This window comes from Platalea leucorodia (assembly GCF_965183815.1).
Source record: "Platalea leucorodia genome assembly, chromosome: 1".
NCBI lineage: Eukaryota > Metazoa > Chordata > Aves > Pelecaniformes > Threskiornithidae > Platalea > Platalea leucorodia.
The window spans coordinates 116324286-116351253 of record NC_138823.1 but is presented as its reverse complement, the minus strand read 5'-3'; the positions used below and the strand labels follow the sequence as shown (position 1 = coordinate 116351253).

The 26968-nt window shown below is 41.6% G+C and overlaps 1 protein-coding gene across 5 annotated transcripts; it reads right to left on the bottom strand.

The window, feature by feature from the left end:
* Positions 1-3093: 3093 nt before the first annotated feature.
* Positions 3094-23147, bottom strand: GPR141 (G protein-coupled receptor 141). Of its 5 annotated transcripts, XM_082325256.1 has the most exons (7): positions 23059-23147; positions 14914-15002; positions 12641-12822; positions 12074-12173; positions 11443-11504; positions 11133-11231; positions 3094-6194 (listed from the first exon to the last, which is right to left on the bottom strand). In XM_082325256.1, the coding sequence occupies exon 7, from the start codon at positions 6189-6191 to the stop codon at positions 5250-5252; it is 942 nt and encodes a 313-aa protein (XP_082181382.1). In that variant the 5' UTR covers positions 6192-6194; positions 11133-11231; positions 11443-11504; positions 12074-12173; positions 12641-12822; positions 14914-15002; positions 23059-23147; the 3' UTR covers positions 3094-5249. The 5 variants fall into 5 exon arrangements, with proteins under 5 accessions (XP_082181382.1, XP_082181384.1, XP_082181383.1 ...); XM_082325258.1 differs by lacking the exon at positions 11133-11231; XM_082325257.1 differs by lacking the exon at positions 12074-12173 and having other exon boundaries at positions 12778-12822.
* Between the last annotated feature and the right edge of the window lie 3821 nt (positions 23148-26968).

Here is a 26968-nt window from a genome sequence, read left to right as displayed (position 1 = left end):
AAAACAGTCATTCTATGTGGCTGAAACAGTCATTTCATGAAAGAACTGCAAATTTCCTTTTTTTTTCTTTTATTCAAAATAGTCACTTTCACAGTGTCATCATAATATATACAAATTGTCTGCTGTTTGGGTTTAAACTTCTGAAGGCCAGTTTATTGTAGAGATAGCTTTATTCTTGCAAGCTGAATTTAACTTACGAACTGTTTTTCATTACGTGAAACTTCGTGATGCTGTTTCTAGCATATGGACACAATTCATGTCTTGAGCAGATCCTGATTCAGCTGCTCCTTCTGTAGCAGAGGATGGGAACTGCTGTCTGTCTCCATCTATGTGGAGTTCACACCCATTCGTGTTTCTCTGCATGCAGTCCCCAGACTGGTGAGGCGCTCCTTCTCTCCAAGGGTATGATTCAAGGTTGTCCATCACAGGATTTTCCATCAAAGTAGATACAGTCTATGCTGCCCTTTCTTATTTTCTTATTTTCTCCTGTGCTTTTGTAGCACCTGACTAGTGGAGTCCCTCTGAGGTCTCACATCTGTTGAGGAAAAGCACTGGGAAGACAAAGTCCTGTCTGCAATTCTTACACATCTCTGTTGGAGATCATGGTGCCACCACTAGTGCACGCTGCCCTCTCAGCCATAGGCAAGTTGTGTTTCTCTATGCTTTAGACCTCTAAAACAGATGAGAGGCTGTGAGGTCTTTTCTATGAGTCGTCTTCTCTTAGCATGCAGCCCCTGCTGAGCACAAGTCAGGGTCTTGCTTCCCAGGTTCAGATGAAGCATTTGGAGATGCTATTAAATTTCTGTGCTAACATCTGTCTTGCCTCTTTTGTTGGCATTGAGCATGTGGCCATTCCTGACCATGACCCTGCTATGGATGGGGTTGCCTGTGGAGTTGATATCTGAGCCCCGAGTTGGTTGCGTGTTACCCTTCCCAGCTATGGGACTTGCACCGTTTCCATTAGCAAGACCTCAAAGTCGGGTGAGCCCCAGCCACCGATGGGTGGCATCCAATTCATTGAGGGCACAGCTACCAGAGCTAAAGAGCAAAACCAGCCAGCCACTCCCAAACTGGAGGCGTTACTGGGAGAGAGGAAAGTGTTACTGGTTGAGAATGAAAGCAGCCAGCCGGCCTGTCTTCTGCCTCACCAGAAGAAAGACGACTATATATTACTTACAGTTATACTTCAGGGAATGGATACTATATATTATACTTATTGGTATTTCTCTTTTCAACAAAAATCTGGCTTATTAAGCAGCTGTTTACAAGTGGGGAAAATTATCTCATTGAGTACCAGAAAGTTTAGTTTGATTTTCTGAAGTTTCTGTCTGGGAGGTCAAGCTGGTGTTTTATTAATGACCCCTTGACTTTTGAAACCAGCCCTTGTTTCCAATCAAGTCCTAGCCATAGGGTTTACTTACAGGGAAAGTGCACACAAAGTCCTATTTCTCGGAGAACAGCAGAAATGAGTGACTTTTTATGGGTCAGAAATGTCGAGTCCTGCAACTCTATTGAGGTTTCTGTCCAGGAACTGCTGCCTCTGCCACCTTGGGGGATTGCCATGCCCACCTCTCCCCATCCCTGGAGAGAGCATGAAATCCCTTTCCTGGCCTGCAGCTGTCGAGGTCCCTCCTTCCCCTACCAGCACCTCTAGTCTAAGGCACCCTGGTCCTTGGGAGCACATGGAAATGGAAATGTCCAGTGATGTGGATCTGTGGAAAACTGCCTGGGAAAAAAGTAGTTCTGGATCCTAAGGGGAATTAGACAAATAGGACTACAGTCTGACAAACGCTCCAAATCAGCATTGCTGCAAAAAGCAGTCTTACTGTATTTATCCTTGCATTGACTTGATTTTCCATGACTCCCCGGTGAACTAGAGAGGGAACTAATGCAGCTGAAAGCCATTCAGCAGAAGAATCCCAACCCTATGGAAGGAGTGATGTGGGAGTGGGAACAAGGAGTGATGGAGGGCAAGTTTGCTCCTGTCAGTGAGAGCGCCACTTTTTGGCAACTTTAAGGGTTCAATAAGCAACATGAGATGAAGGCCAGAGACACAGTCTATGTTAACTTGCTGCTGTGTGGCAGAAACATGCTGATATTCTGCTCTCCTATCCTCATTCCCTGTTACATTCTCCAGGTCCTATCCCCTCTGTAATACAGCTTTTTGTGTTCTCACATGGTTGTCTTCTAATCCAGAATTATCCTCCATGATCCAGTCTTCTTTAAGCCAGTGGTGCCTCTGATCAAGCGGATGATGGTAACTGGACATCTCCCCTTCCCCTGTAGGTTGTCTCCCACACGTCAACAGTTCCCCATCACTACCTCTGCCATCCCCGGTCACAGGAGCCGCTTGGCTACATTTCGGATGCTGCTCTGGCCTTGTCTACACTTTTGTTTTCAGGAGTTACTCAGACTCTGCTTCTGTGGCATTGCCTGGCAGCACCTCCACCCCTCCTCAGCCCTCCCAGGGGAAGCGAGCAGGGAGGGTGCCTGGGAGGGTGGGAGAGAGCAAGAAGCCAGTGAAGGGCAAAGCAGGGGGAGGCTGGAGGGAGCAGCAACCGGTCCTCCCTGCAAGGCCAGTCAGCACCCTTGCTGAAAGCATCACCTCTGTCACCACCTGGCAGGGCAATTCCTGCCAGTGTGAAGTGAGACTTGCTTCTCTCAGGGCAGAGGCAGGCTTTCTCTGCTGGGCACTAACTTTCACAAAGCAGGACGAGTGGCAGATGTAAAGTTTGAGTAGACAGTCCCATAGAAAGCATGACTTTGTGCCGAATAGTATCACTAACTTAAAGCATGGAATTACGACCCCCTAATTCTGCTTATTATCATCCTGAGTTAGCATTACTATCATTAGCATCAATTTTTATTTGGAAAAAAACACAGTATCTAGCATTTTTTGTGATGCTATGGTGCAGGGTGTACATTTTTACAAGAATTAAACAACTTATGATTCTAACACATGCATGAACAAGATTGATTAAGCTGTATGGTCACGAGGTGCTGTTTGTAAATGTATGTTTTATTTTTTTAAAGTCTTGCCAAATTCAGATACATGAGATATAATGCTTTTCATTTATATGCATATTTGCAGGAAGGATTTGCTTAACTTTTTCAGCACATAGTAATTTTGTTTGTTAACAACTTTGTTATCACAGAAGGGTTATAATATAGTGTTACAAAGGCATGAAGTACCTACAGAACACAAGCAAAGTATTTTCTTCTGCCAATGGTGTTGCTACAGGAGGAAACAGAAATCTTGTGCCATTTTCCATCTTCTCTCCTGCCTCAAGGAAAACTTGCTTTGTTTGTGTAGTTTTAAAACAAATCTGGATCAAAGCAGTTTATTGCTTTCTTAATGACACATAATTAACTGGTAGTGAACTACACATTCAAGTTGACTCCTCCCATGTTATGAAAGTCTCAGTAGTTCCCCAACTACTGTTGAATCAGGCTGGTAGTTGTCTTCCTCTTTACCATGATCCTTTTGGGCCAAATGCCTTCTCAGACAGTTTTGTCTCAGATCTACACACACTGCAAGCTCTCACATTTCTGTCTTTCCAGCTTTTGATGTTGTATAGCATTATTCAGATGCTGACCTGAAAATACTCTCTCATGATCAGACCTCCTGAGAGATACAGAGGAGCTTGAAGCAAGAAGGAAGACAGGGAAGAAAGGCTATAGAAGAGGTGGGATCCTATAAAGTAACCATCTTTGGTGGGATCAAAAGCAATGAGCATAGCAGTAACATTGTACAGGTACAGCAAAATCAACCAATAGTTATTTGATTGCTGTCTGATGAGCAAGAGCTGTTGAAGCTGAAGTAGAAAGGAATGGAATGATTCAGAAGAATGACACGGTGGACTTCAACAGCATCGTGAGGAGACAGTGTTGCTGGAAATTATCAGCTGATAACCTCTAATTTGTCAAATTATTAAAATATTATTCCACTGACTCTAGACTAAAAAATGTGACCTTATGCAAATGGAAAGAAGAAGAAAGATAAATTAGCCATTGCTGTCTTGGGTTATAGCAGTCGGAAATTTATACTCTTTTTTGGGGATAGGTGTAAAGCAGCTGAGCTATGAAAGCCTGAATATCTTTCACAGAACTATTTTGCTGATTTTTTTCCTCTTTTCATATGGAATCCAGTTCTGTCTTCAGAGATAGCAACTCACAATGCATCACTGAGATATAATAAGCTTTTTAGCTCCTCCAGGTTCATTAGCTTTGTCCACCCCTCCAATCCAAGCAGTAACACTTTAATTTCTTCTACTAGCACTAAATTTATAGAATTGATTTCAAGCTAAAGATACTGTGAGTAATTAGTTATAAACTTCAGAATTGTGCAAAATCAACATAGGATAAAAAAAAAATCGTTACCTTGGAGACCTAAAAAATTTGACTTTTTAAGAGAAGACAACTGCTGTCTGAATGATCTAAATAAAATGACCCTCACTGTTAACTTTTTGTTTTTTAAATTGAACAATTATGTAAATAAAAATACAGGCTTTTGTCTGAAATTACAATGTTCATTTTAGGAACAATGTGTTGTTTTTGTTGTTGGAGACATTTTCATAATGTGTGAAAGAGAACAAAACTCTTTTCTGCTGCAGTGATACCATCAAATGGTGATTTCGATAAAATCTTTTAAGAAATGAATATTTAGTGCTAGTTTATTTTTAAGGAGTTGGTTTAATTGTTCAGTTCATTTAGAAAGTTATAGTTGTCTTTACAGTGAAGGAACAGACCTACTCAGGAGGAACAATAACTTCCCTGATATTTTATGAGAGCTTGTGGGGAATAAATAAGAAATGTATGTGGAAAACTATATAGATCTTTAAATTTAAAAAATCTGTACCTTATTCCATAAAAAACTGCTTTTCTATTTGTGTTTCTACATACTTTGCAAATTCTCTTGAGTCTCCTCCTAGTGCCTTTGAATTCACAAACCTTGATGTAAAAAAAGTAAGACAGAAGAGCCCATGCCCTTTCCTCCCTCTCCTCCAGGTGCATCTGCAACTCACTAGGTAGCACCGTGAGGAAATTCCAGAGGTAAACTTCCAGTTTACCAGCTGAGACACTGGAGGTACTTTGCCCCGTTATTTTGGGGAGCAGGTATGCAGAGCCCTGTGCGAGTGTGTTGTGCTGTTTCCAGGGCCCACCCTGACTTGCTGAGGAGGGGTTTGCCACGCCTGTCCAGCACGCTGCTCGGCCGGGTCCAGGTCCACGCACGCTGCAGGAGGTTGATGCTAGCAGCAAGACAACCTGCTGCGAAGCACGCCCACCTTTTGCTTGAAGAGGCGGCTTCCACTCAGCACAAATGACAGCAGGTCCAGACAGCTGAGTGCAGTCAGACTCAAAAAAACTTCATTGTAGCTTTCTAACTGGCCAAATTCATTCACGTGCTGTATGTAGTAGGCCCTGAAGAGGTGATAGGGAAGGAAGCAAATTATGATGACGCAGATGAAAATCAAGTTTTTCACCTGGGCCCAGAACTCTTGGTGTGACCAGAGGGAGGTGGAAAACTTCCTTGCCACTTTTACCAGGATGAAAATCTGCAGGCCCAAGAGGATACTAGTAATGCCGGCGACAGCTGCAATTATGGTGTAGTTCAGGGCTTTCACGCTCTCCTGCCGTAGTTCTTTGTGGAACTTAAAGCATGTTGTATCACTGTATGGTCCTGAGCGTCCATACTCAAAGAAAAAGACTGGCACCACAAAGACTATGACGAAGACCCACACGGCAGCACTTGCTGCAATGGCGTGCAGCTTCCTGTAAAACTCCACCTTGTCCTTCCATTGAAAGAAGATGAGCCACCGGATCACCAGAGTGATCACATAGAACAGGAAGGTCAGGTACATGTGGATGTGCACCATGGCGCTCACCATTTTGCAAAATGGCATCTTGAATACCCACTTCTTGTTGACGTAATAGTGCAGGCGGAAGGGGACCGTGAAGAGGAGGAGACTGTGCACAACAACCAGGTTAATGATGGCTGTAGTGGTCACGGACAGAGTGTTCATCTTGACCAGCACAAACGACATTGTGATGGACCCGATCCCACCTCCAGCAAAGGCAACTGAGTAGGCAGTAATCAGTATGGCACTTATGGTGTCAGTGTGAGTGAAGGCAGAGGAGTTACTGCTGTTCCTATTCTCTTCAATCATGTTCCCGACACCTTCCTTGTACATGTTCTAGAAATGAAAGAATACATAAACACTAAGATAAGGTAGGAATGAGAGGGCCCACCTGAAAGGCCAGCAGAGCTTTCCACCTGGATCCTGCTCGAGGGATAATCCTGGAATCTCACAGCTGGCACAAGCTGTAACCAGTAGTTTTATCCAAACATCCTCCAGGCTAGAGAAAAATGGCTGAGAAAGTTGGGTGGAGAAGCTGCTCTAGTCCTTAAGACATTGCTAGCCATACTTTTAAAAACAAGCATGAGTTAGTAATATGTGGGAAGAAGAGATCCTTAGAGAAACTACATGATTGTGGTGGTTTTGAGCAATATCTGTGTTATTAGTTCTCCTCTCTTCTGAGCATCTGCATGCTTTTGCAGTGAAGATCATAGATACTGTTTGAATTCTCCTACTCATTCATCAGTTTGTTTATTTGCAACACAAATCTGCCCTTCCCAGAGCCAGATAATAACCATATGTTGCTCTATCAAAGCTACAAATTTTGTTTGTTACCAAGAGCTGAGTTTTGCACACATTACAGTCAACTCCTTCTCCATGGACAGTTTCTCTGAATAAGGGATTAAACACCATGGATACCCAGGCTCCATGGAGATGTTGCTCAGATCCTGCCAGACCGAGTAGCGTGGGCAGTGCTGTCTTGGTGCTCAGGGCCATTTCACATCTAATATGTGGTAACCGGGTGTTGCAAAATGGGCTGCTAGAAAACATTAGGAAAGGACATCCTGGGTTAGTGCAAATAATCCTGCCCGGCCCAAGCTGAGGCTAGATGAAAGTTAATAGCAAGTTTAATAAGTATCCTATACCTTTTTAATATATTACTGTTTCAAAGAGAGATCAAATGTAATTCTTATCATTCTAAATGTCACTTCTGGTAGGATTTTTAAGTACTACAAGATCATGTGCGAGGAGAAGAGTTCAGGTAGGGTGTTATCCTGGAGCATGTTTGCATCTCTGAAAGTATCAAGAGGATGTTCACACTACAGTCACAGAAAAGAAGCAGGGAAAATTGAACAGTCAGTGCTGGGCTCTGTACTGTCCCAGTTATATTGCTACTGCTACCTGAACTATAATTTAAAACTGATTCTGGTATGTCATCCATTTCACTGGTGAATCCCACAACACAAGAGAGGGTTTTCTCCTGAGTGAGTTTTTGCAGTTTTTCTTTTAATACTGCAATGTTGTTAACTTCACAAAGTAGTTCCTCTGTTGCTTTGTACGAACAGTGTTTCAACGTATTTTCATTTTTAAGTAGCACATACTGCCAGAAGTTGGGAGAGGAAAGAAGTCCTTTAGCAGTTCTCTCTTTTGTGGAAAAGAGGAAATACCTATAACAGTTTTATAAACTGGTTTTGCTTACAGTGGGGAATGAATATCTGTGATGCATCTCAGATAGTTTTTGTTGTTTCTTAGCAATATTTCTAAGCATTTGCCCCTACAGTAATCAAGATCTCTTTATACATTGACAAGTCAGTTATTCTCTAGCTATCCCAATGCATCTAAGACTCCAGATATTTTATTGTCATAAACATAACTACCATATCTCAAATTGTTGTGTTGTTTGTTGGCACTTACTGACCTTTTCTGTTTGAAACTGCATTTCAGGGTTACATAGGCAACTAATTCCAGTGCATTATGAGAAGTAAAATGGGTTGCAATGAAAGAGCTTTTTCTCAGAGGCACTGCTGATTGGCACACTGCAGCTCTTGCATCAGAAACCAGGCAAGTTCCTTCCAGTTCTGTTCTCATTTCTGAGACGTTGCGTTTCAGCCTCACAACCGTGCAAGCCAGAAGGGATCAGCAATAGCTGTTCATCAGTTTCTCCAAGTTGTTAAGCTCTAGTTCAAAAAGATGTCTCTAAAAAGTGGCATTATCACACTGTTTTAATTTAAAATGCATATTTAAAGTTTAAAAAGTGCCACAGCCCTAAAGGCAACATGCTGGAAATGCAGGTTGGTGTGAGCAGCCCCAGCAGCAAGGCTGCGCTTGGAGAGGAAGCACCCCTCGCGGTCACCCTTCGGAGCCTGGCAGTGAAACTTGAACTGAAGACAGTAAGGATCAGATAAGCAGAAGTCAGATAACTGGTATTTTCCTCAGTCCTATTAAGGGGACAGCTAGACACCTATTTCTGTCTGCAAATAAGTAACCGAGACACTGAAATGCAGGTTTCTACAGAACTTTGTGGTTATTGCTAAATCCCTTCATTGTAAGATTCTGCAGGAAATCTCATTTTCATTAATCTTCAAAAAAACAGTTACTGAAAGCTATGATGTGAGATTATCAGCTCCCCGCTACTACAGGTGTCTCACTGAAATATCATTGCGTGATGAATATAGAGCATAGCACAACACAGGGTATGTTTCGCAGAGGAAATGCTGCTTTCTGGTGAAATTAAGTTTCCTATTGTAATGATGTTCACTTAGCTATGACCTACTGACCTGAAATACAACTAACAAGTCCTTTGACCAGAATTTAACAGGAGGCACGTGGAATGAGAACGAATGCAGGTCTTACAAGAGACCAATTATATAACATAAGCTGTATACTGAACCAACTGGAAACATGAGCTATAGAAGTCTCCAGGAGCCAGAAAATATGTCACAGAAGAGGAGGAACCACAGAAGGGACCACTGAAAGTGGTATCAAGCTATCTAAGGGATGGTCTTCTCCCATGCTGCTTATCCCCTTGCCAATGTCAGCGGGTGTAAGCATTTGCCAGCTGTAACAGCATTGCTTCAGTACTGAATCTAGCTTGCTTAAAACTAGCTTTTTTAACTATCTTGCATTTTACAGAGTGGCTGTACCCTGTCCATAGAATTACAGTTCAGTGTCATCCCTTCTCCCCTCCTCCCTACACACCTCCTGGCCCCAAACAATGTTTGAAGCACCAAGGAGCTCCTTCAGGACAGTACTTTGCAGCTTTGCCTCACCCAGGTGGCTTCCCTTTATGCACACTAATGTTAGCTCTTGACATCTGTAAGAACAGAAGGAGCACAGAGACGACTTACCCCATTGCGCATCCAAAGGCAGAGAGTTTCTCCTCAAGGAGGTGTTTTTGTTTCTATGCCTTCCTACCCCTTCTAGCTACTGCCAGTTCAGTGATATTACTCAAGTTTTGGAGCAAGGTTTGATCTTCCTCTGTGTTAAGCCTCTCATCACTTGTCTAAATTTCTGCTGGACATGTGCTTTAAACAGCCATGAGGCAATGATGGCCAACCACTTAATTTGAATGCCACTGCAGTTAAAGAGACATCTGCTGGTTGCAAGGGCTTGGGGACAATTGCTAAAGTAGCTGTGTCTTAGTTTGACAAAGGAGGTAGACTGCCAAGAGGTCAGTCAGATGATGGGTTCTTTCAGAAATATGGTCAGCAAAAAGATTCTTGTGCATTCAAGATTCATCAGTTATCAGTGTGGATAAAGCCGTCACATTCATTTCCTGTGACTTTCTGCACAGCACAGTCCACGGGACTTCCCTGAACTGCTCTCTTCAGGCCAGAGCATGTCATGTACGAAAATGATTCAGTCTCTGTCAAAATTTTCCCAGTAAAAAAACATTCAGTCCAACTTTCAAGAACTTGTTCCTCTTTTATCCTACTGTTAATTATCCTACTGTTTAAAAAAAAAAAAAAAAAGTGAACCATATTTCTACACAGAGCTTACACAGCCTCAGCTTCCAGGCATAGTACGTACTTCTGGTTTTGCCTTCAGATTTAAAAATCCTTTGTCAAATTTTGGCTTTCCCTAGAGATACCTGGAGATAAGTAGAGATAAGAGAGAGAAGATACTTATTTTCACTTCATCCCAGTCATATTTCTTCAGTCACTGAACTGCCTCCATCAACACTGTGCTCCTCTTCTTTGGTTCTTTGCATTTGGCAGTGGTAAAATGCATGTTGCTAGTTTGCACCTGACTTAGCAATCCAGATCAGTCTGTCACTGGCTTGTCCTCTTCATTGCTTAGTATTTTCCCAGCCAGGTTCATCAGTCACCATTATGTTACCTCAACATTATATCAACTTATTAAAAAAAATAAATCTTATCTGTCAAAAACTATGACACTCTTACAATCTCTGCCAAACAGCGAGCTCTTACTCTCTGTATAACAAGTGTTTGCAAAATTTTACCCCCTGTATATGTCTGCTGAGGGACTGGCAGGCTTCACACAGATTTTCATGTGTTCTGACAGTTGGGTTCCACAGAAGAAGCATTTGCAGCCTGCATGCACCCAACTGAGAAGTTTCATTTGAATTTGGAGGGGAAAAAAGTTCAATTCAAATGAAAGATTTCTATTTTTGACAGACTTAATAAAATGGAAAAATGAGTGTTTGTCAGAACTGACATCTCTGCATTGAACTAGACTAGGTTGGAGGCAGTGCAAAATACAAATATTATTTAACAAAAGTCTGTTTAAAATGTGCATTTGTTTCACAAACATCCTCATATAGTCTCAGAGCTGCTTTCTGGTGAAAGCACTGTAATTGCTTTTCGATTTGCTCTAATTCCATGCTGTGTTATGGTAATGTAGGCTGTGCCACTAGATTAATTGCAGCATTCTCTTAATTTCAAAATAACCACACACCTGAAGTCTGAAGTATAAACCTCTGCTTAAAGGAAAACATTACAAATTAAAAATATGAAATATCATTGTGTGTGTTTAGATTTAGATATTGACTTTTTTCAAACAACTTTTAGTGATTCCTCTAACTCATTCACTAGCTCATTGACTCATCTCTTGTAGGCTGTGTCATCATTATACTGATACTTTTTAGTTTAAATCCAGTCTATTGAAGAACAAATGGGATGGAAAAACATGTTGAGTTAGTCCTCTTTTGCTTGAGATTTTTGCTGTTTTTACACAAAAATGGAAACCATGGAACCTTCCTAAAAATAATTATTTACTGTCCTAGCTGTACCGTATCAAAGAAAACAAACTTACCCTTCTGGTCTTTACAGAGATCAGATGATATCAAACACATGCACAAAGATGGATGAAAACAAAGAGAGTTTCCTCCCACTTTTAGGACGTGGTGTAGAACTACAGGACAGCAATATGAAAAAGGACAAAGTGATGTTTTCCTGTACTAGGAAATTACAAATAACAATGACAAAAACGGTTGTGCAGAAATCTTTAAAATGTGTTCAAAATAAAACAGCTAGACAATTGGATACTTTTTTCCCCTGAAGTTGCAATCATTGTTTTAAAAGCATTGCAAACCAAGGCTTTTGTTCATTCTCTGCATACTTACAGATTAGAGTTTATCTCCACTATTCAAGTGTTGTTTACTTGTCTCTTCATTTTACGTAAGCTCTAAGAACAAAAAGCAAAACACCTGATATTTTAAAGAGTCATTGCCTTACATCCTTCTTTGAACTTACGATGAAGCAACAACCACCAACCTCAGCTACGTGACAGCAGGACTGCCAACAAGCACAGAACATTTAGGAAGATTTTTAGTTGTGTTCCCAGTGAGGAGTTCATGGGGAGAAGAAATGCCCCCTCGGTTTGCATGTTACTATCCTCTACCAGTCATCTGATGTCCTGTCAGAACAGCTCTTTTGTGAATCAAACACAGGATCCCCTAATTTGCAGCTATTTCTTAGCCACAGGAAGACTTCAGAGCCTCCCATTTCTGAACAGCTACATTCTTCTACTGCCTAAAATGGTCAAGTCTGCACACGGATGGAAGCCACACAGATCACAGAGATGCTTGTTTGGAAAGATTATTCCCTAGAGTGGAGGGGATCATTTGAAAGAGTGTTTTGAGAAAACATGGTAGGACAGGAGCAAAATATAATCTATACTGTAACTAGCTAAGTGTGGGTTTGGGTATGGTTAAAGCATAGACATCAAAGTGTAAGGGATGAAACGAAGCTCACCCTAAGCCCAGCACTATGTCTCAGCCCTGCTTTCTGCCAAGATTGTAGCTCAGCATCTGGATCTCTTGGGACTCGGTGCCACTGCTACACCTGTACACTGCTAGAAAAATGAAACGAGGGGATTTTATTAAAAAGACATTGGCCATGTCAGTATTGAAGGATCATCAGTGACAACGGCCGTTGTGTGGTGTGTGTGGTAAAAGATGTCTTACTGCAGGATTGAGTCTCTGTTATGAGTCTGTGCAATGTCAGTTTTGCCCTCCTTCAGGCTTAACTCATTTCTGTCAGAACGCACAGTTATGTTTGAGTATAATAGTTTTGAAAGCAATGGCATTAACATTCAACATTTACATATAATCTTACATAAGAACATTTTAACTGACTACATCCTGTTGCTTCACATTTGGTTAAAAAAACACAAGGGACATACTGTTCTGTAGTGCTTCACAACAGACTGGTATGTGATGGAGAACGCCTTTTTGCATTTTGCAATTTTATCCGTGGCTAACAACTGAAGAGCTGTTCAGATAATATTAAAAAATGATCATAATAATGCTTAGCTCTTACCGATTGTCTTTTTCCAGTTGATTTCTAAGCTGTGTTAAAGGCATACGTATCATTTTCCCCATGCTACGGCTAAAAACTGAAGTCTCTGTGGCAAAGCCAGGTATAAAGTTAAGATATCCTTAAATCAAATCCTGTACCTTCTCAAGTTAGTCATGTTGTCTTGGCTTCTTGTAGGTCTTGTTCTAGAATAAATACATCCCAATTAATAGTGGGAAGAAAGCCAAGATATCTTAAAGAAAGACCTGCAGGTAGCAGCTAAATGTGTGTGGGGGGTTAAAGTTATATAGTATTTTTGATACGTATAATAAGTTAATACATATAATATGTTAATATGTATAGCATTGTTGATACATATTGTTGACACATGTAATAATTGCATAACATATAAGCTATATAATATTGTTGATAAATAACAATGTTGTTTTCCCAAGCAGTCATCACAAATGGGGTTTTTCAGGTTGACTTCTTTCCATGTGTTTGCATTCTGCAAATTTTCAATCCTTGCACTGACTCAGGATTAGACAAACATTGAAATATCAGAGTATGGTCTGGGGCACATAACCTCATTATCTTTGTTTGTCTCTAAGCTGTAGTTAGTGTCAAGCTCTAGATAGGTACAAAAAGCTTAATACACATAATTGCAATCCATTTTTCTTGCTAAATTGATACAATTTTGCCCAAGATTTAGCAATAGCATGTATAATCTCTGGAGTATGTTTCTCACACTGTCGTTCAAAGAATAGATTCCAGACTGGTATGTTTAGATTTTCACCAGTAATGTACCGAGCTGGTGGCAGAATATGATTATTTTAGAACATCACACACCAGCTGAATTTAAACACAGGTGCTAGAAATGCACGTATTTTGTAAGTTTTGAGTAATTGCTGATGGTCTTAGCAATACCGCAAAATCCAGAAGTATGATAGTGGGTTTGTACGGTACCATTGTATCAATCACCTGCATCAGACCTTCACGTAGTTTGAATTTGCATTATAGCAACAGTTTCATGGGCCAAGGCTGTTTAATAATAGTTGAGAGTCTGGCCCAGATTTCAAGGACTACTTGTCCTGAGATCTGAGCAACATCAAGGCTCCTTTACTCTGGATTGTGTGAAAGGTCCTTGAGAAAAGAGAACCGTATCCTTTATGCTTAGGTATAATACATGCTGTTAGTGATTTTTCAGCTGTTCCGAACTCAGAGATGTACACAGAATAACCATGGCAACCCACGTGTTTTGTTTTTCTACATTTATTGAGCCAGGACTCAAGGATTTGGAGTGCTAATTCAGAAGTGGACCATACGGGGTGGTAGGAGGTATGCAGGTGCAGTGGTTGGGTCTTCTGGAAAACTGCTTCTCTCCTTCACTTATGTAGGTGGCAGAAAGCAAAAAATAAGCTCCGCCTGAACACCTTAAATTCACTGTGGGTAACCTGACTTTTTTAGTTAGTTGAGGGTAAAGCTGGAGTGACACTCCTGAAAACACTGAGCTGGTGTTGATAGCAGAGAAGCAGGCCCCCAGAGGGATCTCTAAACCTGTGATTGCTAAGGGTGAGTTTTGAAATATTCCCCAAAGTGCGAGGGACAGTTACTTGAATAAATCAGCTTTTCTGGACTGGTCTTTGATCAGTCTTTTGATCAGTCTTCTGCCAGCCAGAAAACTCTACTAGAAGTAGCAAAATATTCCTTAACTATATAATTTTCTTTTACACTGGAAGAGCGAGACCCTGCTCCCCATTACATTAATGAAAGAATCAGAAGTTGAATTATCAAAAAACTACTTCAGTGCTGGTTTCTAGCCTTCTTTGTTTCTTGTATCTATTCAGATCCACCACATAAACTTCATTTATATTACGAAATATAAGCTTGTTTATACCAGCCAAGGCATTGTCCCATGGTTGTGTATTAGTCTTGCAGTAAGCCATGAGCCTGATTCTCCTCTCTAGTGCATAATTTTAATACTGTCCTCTTCCAGTTTCACCAATGACACCTCTGATTGAGTCTGGTGGGACAGCAGATCAAGGTCCTGCTTTTGCAATTTTCCCTTTGATTTGTGCCTGAATATAAAGCAGCCAATCACAACTATGGCATGAAGATAGGTTCCTCTGAAACGTGTTCCAAAATCCTGCAATAGAGATATCAGAGGGCTGGACAGATTAAACAAGGTTCAGTTTCTTGACAACTGATCTGATATAATCTATCCTTTCCTAAACTGGGGGAAAACCCATATTGTCATGTATGTTTGACTGTGAAAGAGATGGTTTTAGTAGATGTACCTGTGGGCTTAGTGTTGGTCATCTCTTCCTCAGGCCTTTTTTTTGGATGGGTCAGAGCAGTGTCCTCAAGCAAGGGGAGTGTCTGCTTCCTAGGTAAAAGGATGATATATAGAGAGAGCATTGTCACTGTATCTTGTCCTCCTTACGCAAAGCCCAGATCTACTCAGAGTCCCTCCCAGTGCCAGCTATGGGCTTAGTCCTAGTATGTAAGACTGGCTGGATCAGTTATTAAGCTGTAATTGTGACAGGTTAATTGTAATTTATCATTACATAAAAGATCAGCTGCTAATATAAATAGCTGAAAGGCAGTATGTAGTTAGAGTAACTTTCAGCTGCTACCAACGAAATTATATTTTTGACTCATATTTCTAATGTGCCCTACTATTTCAAGCACCTGAATAGAAAGATATTAATTATCTACAAAAGGAAAAATGTTCAGTATCAATAACAGCCAAAACCATTTTGTAGATAATGGGTTTCTTAAAATGTCTCTATCTGGGTTCTGAAGCAGTTGTGATTCGTGGCTGTCACCAAGGCGGTGCAAGGCATCCTATGAGTGAGAAATACTGCCTGTGACACATCTGAAAGAACATTTTGGGAAAGTATAGGGAGGAAAATATGACTTGCAATTCCTTGTTTCACACATCTTTGCACAGCAGAGAGATAAATTCAAGCTCCTCTGAAAAGTGGAAATACATCTGGTGGCATCCTCCTAGTTCCCTTTTCTAATTTAGGGGGAAAAAATACTCACTTTGCAAGTTACTGTCCTTGGGCATTATTACTCAAAAGAAATTTGCTTAAAAGTACCTGAGGAAGAGTGGTGTGGAGAAAGTCTGTTTCCCCTTCAGTCTATCTCGCTACATTTCCCTCCTTTGGAAGCACCAAAATTGCACCTCATTAAGTATATCATATCAATAAAACCACCTCAAATTTCTGTTCAGCTCTTACCGCAATCCAGATCTTTCAACAGAGAACTACTGCATACAAAACAAAGCCTAAATCCTCATCAAAATCTGCCGTACTTCTTCTTTAATAGTGTGTGTGGGAGGGGGCACAAATATAGAAAACAACTGCTCTAACACTAATAATTTGCCCAACTTTCCCCATACCTACTTCTGTTTTCTACTGGCACTCTGCTTTGACCTCGGTGTTTGTCACCGAGGACAGGAGGAGCAATCAGAACCGCGAAGAAAAGATACCTGTGCAGACTCCAGTCTAGATGGACCTTTTTGAGAAGGTGTCTTACTTATTTTTAACAACTGCGCATTTCCAGCAGTCTATCACTAACTTTAATATTATCTTGTTCTGCAGGATTTTACTAGTTCTGTCGCTTACCCGTAGGTTTTTCAGGAGATACGTCTTTCATCAGGAATCCAGCACAGCAATTCACTCGTTATCGGAGCTTGTTCTCACCAGGATAAAAAAAATGGAAGGGGGAGTTGATTGACAAGGAGATGCATTTCTCCTGCCATAAGGATGACATTTGACTGCAGAGAATGAAATCATGTATGCAGTACCATGCCGATCCTATATGCATATATGCCTTTCTGAGAAGAAAAAGCCCTTCCTTTCACCTGAAAAGACAGTGCTCATCCTAAAATTTGTTTGAACTCCATACTAGCCTCTCACTAATTGCCTGCTGAGGCAGGCAGCATGTTGTAAGGAACAATATTTTTTTTAAAAAAAGATTACAGCACAAGTCTCTTGCTACTCTCCCTTAAAATGTTTACTGCAATTGCTAATACTGTTTTACTCTCAGATTGTTTATTTCATTTGATTTCTGACTGCAGAGGTAATACAAACGCTATCATCATGTGAGTGGAAAAAAATTGTTTTACTAATGGTCACTTTCATGCTGAATATACACATACAGATATTTATGAAATTTAGTATGCTAAAATGTGTTGCCTGCGTTGGCAGAGAAACAAACCTCCCTGCATTAGTCTAAGAGTGTCTGCCTAGGAGCAGTACGTAAAGCAAAGCTTAGTACTACTCCTGCTAGATTGATACTGAAGATGCTTTCCTACCTCAGCATAAGCACAATGAAATACTTCCCTACTACAGTTGGGTTAGACAGGAATTCAGCGTTCCTCCTATCTCTTTCAGAAATGAGGAATTTACTGCAAAGGGATTGTTCCACACTGCATTCATAAAGTACCTTGATTTGTAAGAGCCTTTCCTGATCAGCACAGCTAAAGACTGCATAACGGAATGAGGCGCTGTATGCATGCGGGTGCTCTATTACATCAAACTGTTTGGGCTGAAATGGTTCATTTTGCTGTTAAATCTGGAGGTTTTTGTTCTGAGCTAATGATAAGCATTTGTCTTAATTTAAGATCTTCAGTGCATTTGCCAAAGTGTGAAGCTAATTGTGTTAGGAATAAGCTCATTACTGATGCATTTTTCAAGACTTTTGCCTATTTGAAGTTCAGCTGAAATGTTTAGGATGCAGCTAGAGAGTCCAGCCAGGAGCAGCTGCAGAAATAGCTAGGGTAAGGGCTGCTGTTCTGGGCTCTGGGAGGAGTACCCACACCTGCCCTTTGTCCCACCGTCCTCCTAACTTGCTTCCCCTAAGCCTCTTTCCCCATTTCATCAGCGCAAGACTCCCCAGAAAATCTTGGGCCATGCTGCTTGTGGCCATGTGTGATAGTTCTTTCCCGAATCTGCTTATTTGGTTTTGGACTGCTCTGTGCTGTGGTGTGGCACAGAGCACCATGCCACTGGGCACGTATTCTTGGTTGGTCTTTAGACCTCTCTGTAAAAAATAGAATTGAAAACAATAAACTATCAGCTAGCTTCCCTGCCTAACTTCCTTCTTTTCATTTCATCCAGGTTATTTCATTTTCTGTACAGCTTTCCAATCACTGGAAAGCATAAGTGCCAAATATTTTACATCATTATTTGCTATAGGTCTTACTAGCTCTTCTTAGCTGAAGACAGACTGACAGGACATTCCCTTATGATATTACAAGCCCTACAAGATAGATTTAAAAAAAAGAAAAAAAAACCTGGTAAAATCCAGCTGGAGTCAGTGGAGGGTGGTGGAGCAAAGCCCAAAATAGCATCAACATAAGTTGGTACAACAGTGTGTGGTGTAGGAGATACCCTGTACAGAAATGAGCTCTGATCCCAAAGCAGAATAGCCACAGTAGGGCAGTGACATGCCCTTTGGCTTCTCAACAGGATTTGGTGAGACTGGCCATAGCACCATGTCTCTTTAGCCCCACTCCTTCTGGTTCCCAAGTTAGCACATTAAGCACTAATTCAAATACATCTTCACAGAAAAGATATCCCCAAAATACCTTTCCTGTTGATATCAGTAATGTTAAGAATTTGGGGAGATTAAGAAAATAAAGCACACAGTTAATGTGCTTAATTGCGCTACTGAATTGGAAATGAGAAACATCAACTCACTGAGGAGAGATTGCCATTGCTAGCTTTCTTTTCGCTCTGCACCATCAAATCAGGAACATCACTGAAAGTGATTCAATGATTTCTACAGCCCTCATGGTGAGAGATCTCACCATTCACTGCTAAGTACCATTAGCACAATGAAAAGCGCAGATAAAGCAATGTCTATTGAGTATCCACTCCAGATTTTCCCTTATGCCTCTTACTTTGGCTAAAACTCTTTTCCCCTTAATTTCACTTAAGGAGAAAGATTTCACTCTGTTCAGCGAGTTGACAATAAAATAATGAATTCTGTATCAAAATCTATCTCCACTTAATTTTCAGATTCAGTTTCCCCTAGACAAGTTACTGGGCATCCGAGCTCATTCCCTTCCCACATGTAAGATTATCCTCACATTAACTTAATTTCAGCTGTGTACTAGAGATCTCTTCTAGGTTAGGAAAAAGTCCGTAAATCCGGTGAGAGATTCCAGCATTATATTTTGTTATGCTTTTTCTGAAGTATTTTCCTCCTGAACTTTTTTGTTTCAGATTCAGAAGCTGCCCGCACATGTTGTTTTAGGGGTAAAAGGGTAGAATTCATGCAGTCTTTCTGTATGGCATTGGCAAAGAAGATATGCATGTTACCATGTGCGTCTGAGGTATGTATGCAATTCAGAATGCAATGCTATGCTGAAATATCTAAACTAGCTTTAAATAGGTAGTTGGTGATAAATCTGTGCTGGTGTGACACTCCCTCTAGTCAAATTTATCCGAGTTTTCCAGGCTTAGGGGCTGTAGTATTTTCAGCACTTCAGTTACCTCCTCCAGAGCTAGTTTCAGTACCTCTGCATGACACTGCAGAAAGCCATGTGCACATCCCAGTTTGTGTCTATTGTGGCTGTTGAATCATAAAAACATACAGGTCAGCAGGGGCCTCCAGAGATTTTACAGTCAAACCTCCTGTTGAAAGCAGGACCTTAGATTGTGTTGTCCAGGGTCCCATCAAACCAAGTCTTGAATATTTCCAGCAAGGGATATTCTGCCACTCCAAATTTTTCAGTGTCTGTCTTGGACCAGGAAGACCAAACCTGGACACAACATCCCAGGTGTGGCCTAACAGGTGCCAAGTGGAGTGGAATAATCACACCCTTGACCTGCTGGCTGTAGTCCTTGACCTGCTGGCTGTACCATTCCTGATGCAGCCCACAACAAGGTTCCCTTTCATTGCTGTAAGGGCACACTGCTGGCACACGTTCAGGCTGCACCCCAGGCAGTCAGACACACCTCCCCCCCCCCACAGACCATGGGATTACTCTGTCCCAGGTGCGAGATTTAAAAATTATCTTTCTTAAACTTCATGCAGTTCTTGTTGGCCCAATCTTCCAGCCTGTCACAGTCTCTCTGTTTGGTGGCCCTTCCTTTCCGCATCTCTCTCCTCCCAATTTGTAGTCATCTGCACACTTGCTGAGGGTGCATTCAATCCTGTCCTCCCAATTTTTTATAAAGCTATTGAATAGTATTAGGCCCAGTATTGACCCCCAAGGAAGTCCACTTGTGACTGGCTGCTGGTTCAACATTGAACCATTAGCCACCACCCTTTCAGCCCAGCATTTTAGCCAGTTCTCCACTTATCTGTGGTCCAGCTGTCCAGTATGTATCTTGCCAGCTTGTCAACAGGTTATTAAGATGACCATGTCAAATGCCTTGCTAAAATCAAGGTAGATGATCTCCATGGCTCTCTCCTCATCCACTGAGCAAATCGTTTCATCGAGGTAGGCATCACAGAATGGCAAAGTAATTGCAATGCTCTTCATAGGATGACAAGTACTTTTCTCCTAAATAAACCACCTTTACACTAACCTCTTCATCATTTCACAGCTATTTGTCTCAAAATTTCCTTCCGACAATGCCACCTATACAGCTAACACCTTCTTAAATGCTCAAAATAATCCTGATTCTGAAACTAAATACCTGGCATGAATTCTTTGTGCCCTTCTTCCAAAAACTGCTCCATCTGTTTATCCTTCCCTGTAGGAGGTCAGTGAATGAAGAGGCAAGCGTTGAGAAATGCACAGCTCAAGTTGGGAGGCTTCATGCCATCTCCTGCAGCAGAAGCTACACACCTGCAATCACTCGCGAGCGTCCCACCACCAAGCTGAGGGCTGCTTGGTGCCTCACTTTCTGAGATACAAGGTTGGGAGAGATCAAACTGGGCAGGTCCATGCCAAGCCACCTCTACTTATCCACACCAATATATTTGTCACCTTGTGACATAAATTGAGATGTAAAACCTTCCATCAGCTGTGATTGCCTGGAAGGCAGACCTAATGTTGGTCTGATCTCTGTCTGCAACGCCTGTGTCACCCTGAGGCTGAATGGCAGCTGCACGTATTTCTGGGACGTGAAGTTTAGGCAGCTCCAGCTGATATGGATGGCTGCAGTGCAGCAGCCCATGCTACAAGAGGGTTCTCTACCTCAACACCAACTTCCCATAGAAGATCAGGACCCTGTTTCTTCTCTTCAAGATGCTCCACAGCCCTAGCCTTGTTTTTCAAAGCAGCTACTCCCAGTATCAGAACAAAGATCACGATGAGTGACTGCACTTCCCAGAGACTCTTTAAGATAAGGATAAAGTGATTGAGATGGTCCCTCTCTGGGATGGCTCTAGGGCTGAGAACCGTGACCTAAAAACTAACACGAAGCTGCAAATGCGGTGCAAGCTCTCTGCCCAAGCTATTGCCTCTCTTACTTCTTACAGAAATTCATGACAGTGTATGTATTAAAAAAACCCACAACAACTTACCAAATAAAATATCATGCTGCAAAAGTTTCTGCATTTGAGTAAGGAGAAGATGTGGTAAGAAACAATTTGGGGCAGCTGGTTAATATAGTCACTTTATTCAATCTAGCTTTGAAAGGTATTCGGATACTTTGTGAAGATCAGCTAGATGTTATGACAATGTCATCATTATATAAACCCATACATAATGGTAACAGGACTCCAAATATTTTATCCAGTTATTGGTATTGCTAGCTTTTTCGCTCATAAAATGGTGAGCAGAATCTTCTCAGACTCTAGTTGCTTCTGATAACGTACTTGAAAGGCTGGTTCCTTTACATACCAAATGAAGCACAACCCTATAGCATATAATTATGCAACAAAGCAAGGCAAAATAGCCATCACACTTCCTACTGCCCTCAGCATCACTTATGAATAATGTGTGATTTTAGCAGCAGTTTTCTTAGAAAGTTGAGTCTGTGTTTGGCTCACCACCTGAAGAGCCACAGATATCCTTTTTTGGGAGCCAAACAAAAACAGCATACTCAAAGGAGTGATGCTTTTCCATGGGTGCTAACAACACCAGGGAGGTTTAAGCTCTCATGTAGGGAGATACTCCTGGACAGGAGCAAGTGGAGCATCTGGTGCCCTTCAAACATGCAGCCTAGTTTTCCCTGCTGTACGTTGTTTGTGTGCTTCAACTAATAATGCTGTCACAAAGATGAGAATTGCAACAATACAGCTCAAAGTGGAAGGTGAAAAATCAATTCTGCTATTTTCTGTCTTCTCAGTATGAGAGGTGTGGAACCTGTGGGTTCACAACAGCGGGAGTAAAAAGCTGCCACTGCTGCTACAGAGATAGAAATAATGCACCTGATACATGATCACCCAGCAAAGTTAGGGAGTCCAAACAGAACACCACTGCGGAGTTAACTGAATAATACACACATGCACGAGTCTGCATTTGGTGACACAGGTCATTTTTGCTCATGTAACTTCTGATCACTTTTCTCTGTCCTCCAGCCACAGCTCTGTCTTGTCTGATTTATCTGTATTATTCAGTTCATGCTTTTCTTTTCCCTGATCACTGAGAGAGACACTCGGCTGCTTTTCCTGGCTAACGAAGGAAAGCTCTGCTACATGAATATAATGAAAAATCCCGTCACCCAGGACTCCTTTGTTGCCTTCCTAATGGCCTCCTGTACACGCTGAGCAACAGGAGGGCAGGGATGTAAAAATTCAGTATTGGAGCAGATAACCAGTGGCTAAGCCAGCCATCCAAAGCCCCTCGAGAAGTGGACACTAAACCACTCAACGGCTGTCCTTGCTGAGCTGTGCAAGTGTCCGAGAGCGTCAGGGAAGGTGTCCAAAAGCACTGAAGTGAAGGCAGAGCTGGCAACACTCTGTCAGAGGGAATTGTGAACCTCAGCATCTGAGGTATTTTGAGAAATTTACTCTTCACGAAAGAGTATCAAAGCCTATGAGAAAGCTAGTAGAAGCAGTATGGAAATTTCCTTCCTATTCTTTGTTTAAAGATTGACTGTCAAAACCAATAACAGTACTTGTCTTCCTGGTTTACATTTTCTTTTAATAAATTAATTTTCAGACAGGATTATGAAAGTGTGGATGCTATTGTAAAAGGAGCGCAGGTGCTCTTCCTGCAACGCTGACTCCCAATATACACTTCTAGCTACGTTCCACTTTGCTTCCACAGATTTCGCAAAATCTGACATTCACAACTGCTGCAGTGGACTGAAAACCTGAAGCGCTTTTAACTTGCATCCTATAATGTTTCCTCCCAGTTGTGCTTTAAGCTTACCTCCCACCAGGAACCGTTAAGCTCCATCTAGATCTGCAGCCTTCTCATTAGAGTTGAATAATATTTCCCTCCTCCTCTCCAAGGTGAGGGATAAAATACTCCCTTCTGCATATCTGCCTCCAGTACCTCTGCTGAGTACCTTTGCAGCACTTACCCACGAACTCTTCAGTGGCATAACAGGAGACTCTCTTCGCTCAGTACAACTCCTCGACTTTGCAGAGAAGTGCTGCTGAGGAACTGCAGCTGCAACCCAGCTCTGTCTGCTTCCTGAAATGTCACCCATTGCCCATAAACCACAAAGAGCTGACAAATGTGATTGGACCGATTGTTATCAACTCATGTATCAAGTCTATTGATGTTGATGTGTTTGGGGCTTTTATTTATTCTTCTTTTGTTCAATACATTTTAAATATTTCCGGTTATTGCAAAATATATCTGCTTGTAAGTGGTTACAGCTGCAAGAAAGAAAGAGAAATAATCAGACTGAAAGTGAAAAAGCACACGTGGGAATATGTGTTTGTAGTCACGTATGTGGATATATAGATACAGGTATTTCTCTCCTGTGGTACAAAGGCCACTCAGTCTCTCAGTGTTTCCTCAGTTGCTCAGATAACACCTGAGAGGTGAATATATTGATCTGAGAGCCCTTGCAGGAACTTTCCTCCTGATGCAGTGGCAAAACATATGTAGTAATCCTGAAGCAGGGCAGCCCGCAAGGCTGAATGCTTTCTGGCACTCCTGAAATGCTTCTTTCTCATTATCAAACAGTATTCTTCCAAAGAGATGCAAGTACCTGCTCTGCATGTATTTTTCGTACATTATAGTCTTTTCATAAATGAAAAGTATTGGCTCAGTCTTTTTATAAATGAAGAGGATAAGGCATGTGAAAAGAAGAAAATTTTGGCAGTGATTTGCTAGGAGATTATCATGATCGTCTTTATTATACACTGTTGGCTATATTCCTAATTGTATCCAATTTATAAATATGCTACCAGAAATCTGGCAGAGCAGCAGAGGTACACACAAAGGTGCTATTATTCCTTCACCCTCTTTAATTTCCAAATGTTCTCTGTCAGTGGCGCAGCAGAATACCTGCAAAACCTGGCCATGCAAGAAGTAGCAGGACAAACTCATTTGTCTTCAAAAACTTGAAGAGACATTCCCAGGAGTTTCAGTATGAATAATAAAAGTGTTCAGAATAAGGATGTTCTCTTTCTTCCAAATTAAGGGGATATGCTTGGAGACTTTTAAATCCAAAAGCTCATTAAATGTTCTGTTCTAACCCTGTGTTATTATGTTCTAACCCTATCCTATATTCTACAGGATAAAAAGCAATAGTTGGAGAAAATACAATACTATCTCTAGCAATGTCTAACTGCTCTTTTTAGGGTTTAATAAGGAAACTATTGAGCTTAGAAAATATTCTTGTAAGATTTTAGTGATCTGCAATTTAAAACTTACAACAGGTTCAATGTAAATAGTAATACCTTTCATCAAATAAAAAGTACAGCAATATTTTCCACTGCACTCAAATGCAAAAAATTAGAAAGTGTTGAATTTGTCTTAACTGTGTAATAGCCTACTAGTCCTATAGTACATGTTGTGAAGGTAAGGCAGAAAAGAGTTCAGATGATTTCTTCAAAGTTACTTAGTCACTACTACTGAATCAGAATTAGACTACTTTTCTCCTAGTGTTGTATCTTACGCTTTAACCTGTAGGCTGTATTTTGCCTTTCAGTAACAGTAAGAAAGGTTTCCAGAACGAAACTTTTCACATTAGCCTGTGAAATTCAGTAACCTCACTGTTGCCTCAAGCCAAAAGCAGCTGTAGGTTTTTAAGGAGCTGCTCATCCTCAGCACTTATATGGAGCATTAAATATCCCTGAGACTTTGCTTCTTAGAGGAGTAAAGTTTGCACTTTCCCTGGGAATGTAGCTTTATCTATGTCTCTTAAAGACTGATCTACTTGCAGAGTCCTAGGGTAATACAGGATATGGACTTCTGGAGGTCATCTGTTTTAGCCCATCACTCAAAGCAGGGCCAGCTTATGTCACATTGCTCAGTGCCTGGTCCAGGGGAGTTTGAATATCTCCAGGAATGGAGATCCCATCATCTATGGGCCCTTGTTCCAATGTCTGACCACCCTCATAGTGAAAATATTTTTTTCCTAACATCTAACTGGAATTTCCCATGCTGCAGCTTATATCCATTGCCTTTTGTCCTATAGCTATGTACCTCTGAGAAGCATCCATCTCCATCTTTTTCTACTGCCTCTCATGAGGTAGTTGGAGAGAGTGATAAGATCTGTCTGCACTTTTGGTAATGCAGCCCAGGATGTGGTTGGCCTTCTTGGCTGTCAGGCCTCACGTTCAACTTCCCTACCAGGTACCTCCTGGTCCTTTTCTGCAAACCTGTTTTCTAGACAGGCAGTGTGCAGCCCATACTGTTTCATGGGCTTATTCTCTCCCAGGTGCAGGGCTTTACATTTGCCTTTGCTCTCATGACATTCCTGTCAGCCTGTTTTTCTAGCTTTTCCAGGTCTCCCTGAATGCTCTTGATCCCTGCCCTTGTGTGTAGCAGCCACCTGCCCTAATTTGGCACCAACCTCAAACTGGCTGAGGGTGCACTCCATCCCATCAGCCAGGTCATTAATACAGACGTTAAACAGTATTGACCTCAATATCAGATGAGAAATGTTGCTAGTAGCTGGTTGCCAGCTCAACTTCATACCATAGATCCCAACCCCTTGAGCCTAGTCAGCCAGCCAATTTTCCACCCAACCTACTGTCATCCATCCAAGCCATATCGCACCTATTTAGCTATAAAGATACTACGGAAAATTGTGTCAAAGGCCTTGCTAAAGGCAAAGTATACAACATCCACTGCTCCCACCTCCTCCACAGAGCCAGGCATAACGTGATAGAAGGCAATCAGGCTGGTCAGGAAGGATTTGCCCTCAGTCAATCCTTCTTGACTGTTCCCAATCCCATCTTTTATGAGCCTGGATACTATTTCCAGACAGATTTGCCCCACAACCAGTTGCTGCAGCCTTCCAATGATGATTGAGAGTATCGTTGTAACAGTAACAGCAACTCTCAGCAACCCTCAGCAACCTTGGATGAACATCAGGTCCCATGGATTGCACCCTGTGGGACATGGGCTGTGAGCAGTCGATGGTGTTGGTGGCCACTGGTGAGGGTGTAGACAAGGCTGGCATCAGGCATGGAATCTCCCTGCCATGCCCACTGTTTGCATCACAAGGGCTGGCAGCTCTGCTGCAACATCTCCCAAGGCTGGATCGCTGCAGGCACAGACATGTCCATGCTTCTGCCAGAGTAAAACATCCTCAGGTAGGCAGTAAAAAATATAAAAGAGTAGAAAAAAGTGAAAAAAAAACCAAAACGAGAAAACTGCCTGATTCATACTATCACTTCCAGAGAAAAGCAACAGAACTGTGCAAAGTTTCCCACTAACTACAGAACCATGGAGAGAAAAAAGTTTAACCAAATATGTAGTCAATACAGCATTTAACTTTCATGGCTTTTCCCTTCTATTTGCTGTCCAGTTCTTTTCTCTTGCATGCAAATAGAGTCTTACAACATAGCAAGGTGAGGATTAAGGATAAAGGGTAGCAATGGAGCAAAATGGGACAGGGAAAGGGTGGGGGGCAGGTGTGAAGACAAGGTCATTGTCACCAGAAGAACAGACTGCACCTCCTGACCACCTGTCTGTCCTTCATTCTCTTTCCTGCTCCTCCCCAATCTTTTACTTACTCTTTCAGATGAGAAATATTTGACTCTTATTCAGCTCTACAGTAGTAATCTTTGAAGGGTCAAAAGGATATGACCATGATAATGCATTCTCCCAATTCCTAGATGGCTGGAGAAAGTTATTATAATCAGAACAACATGAAAGCTTGGCAGTTACCACTTGAATTATCATGGCCTTTCTCTAGCATTCAGAAACTACATATTAATGGACCAGAAGTTCAACCAAATAGCTGTTCTATGTGCTACGCCACAACATAGGCTGCAAAACCCTTTCAACCTCCTATAATAAATGTC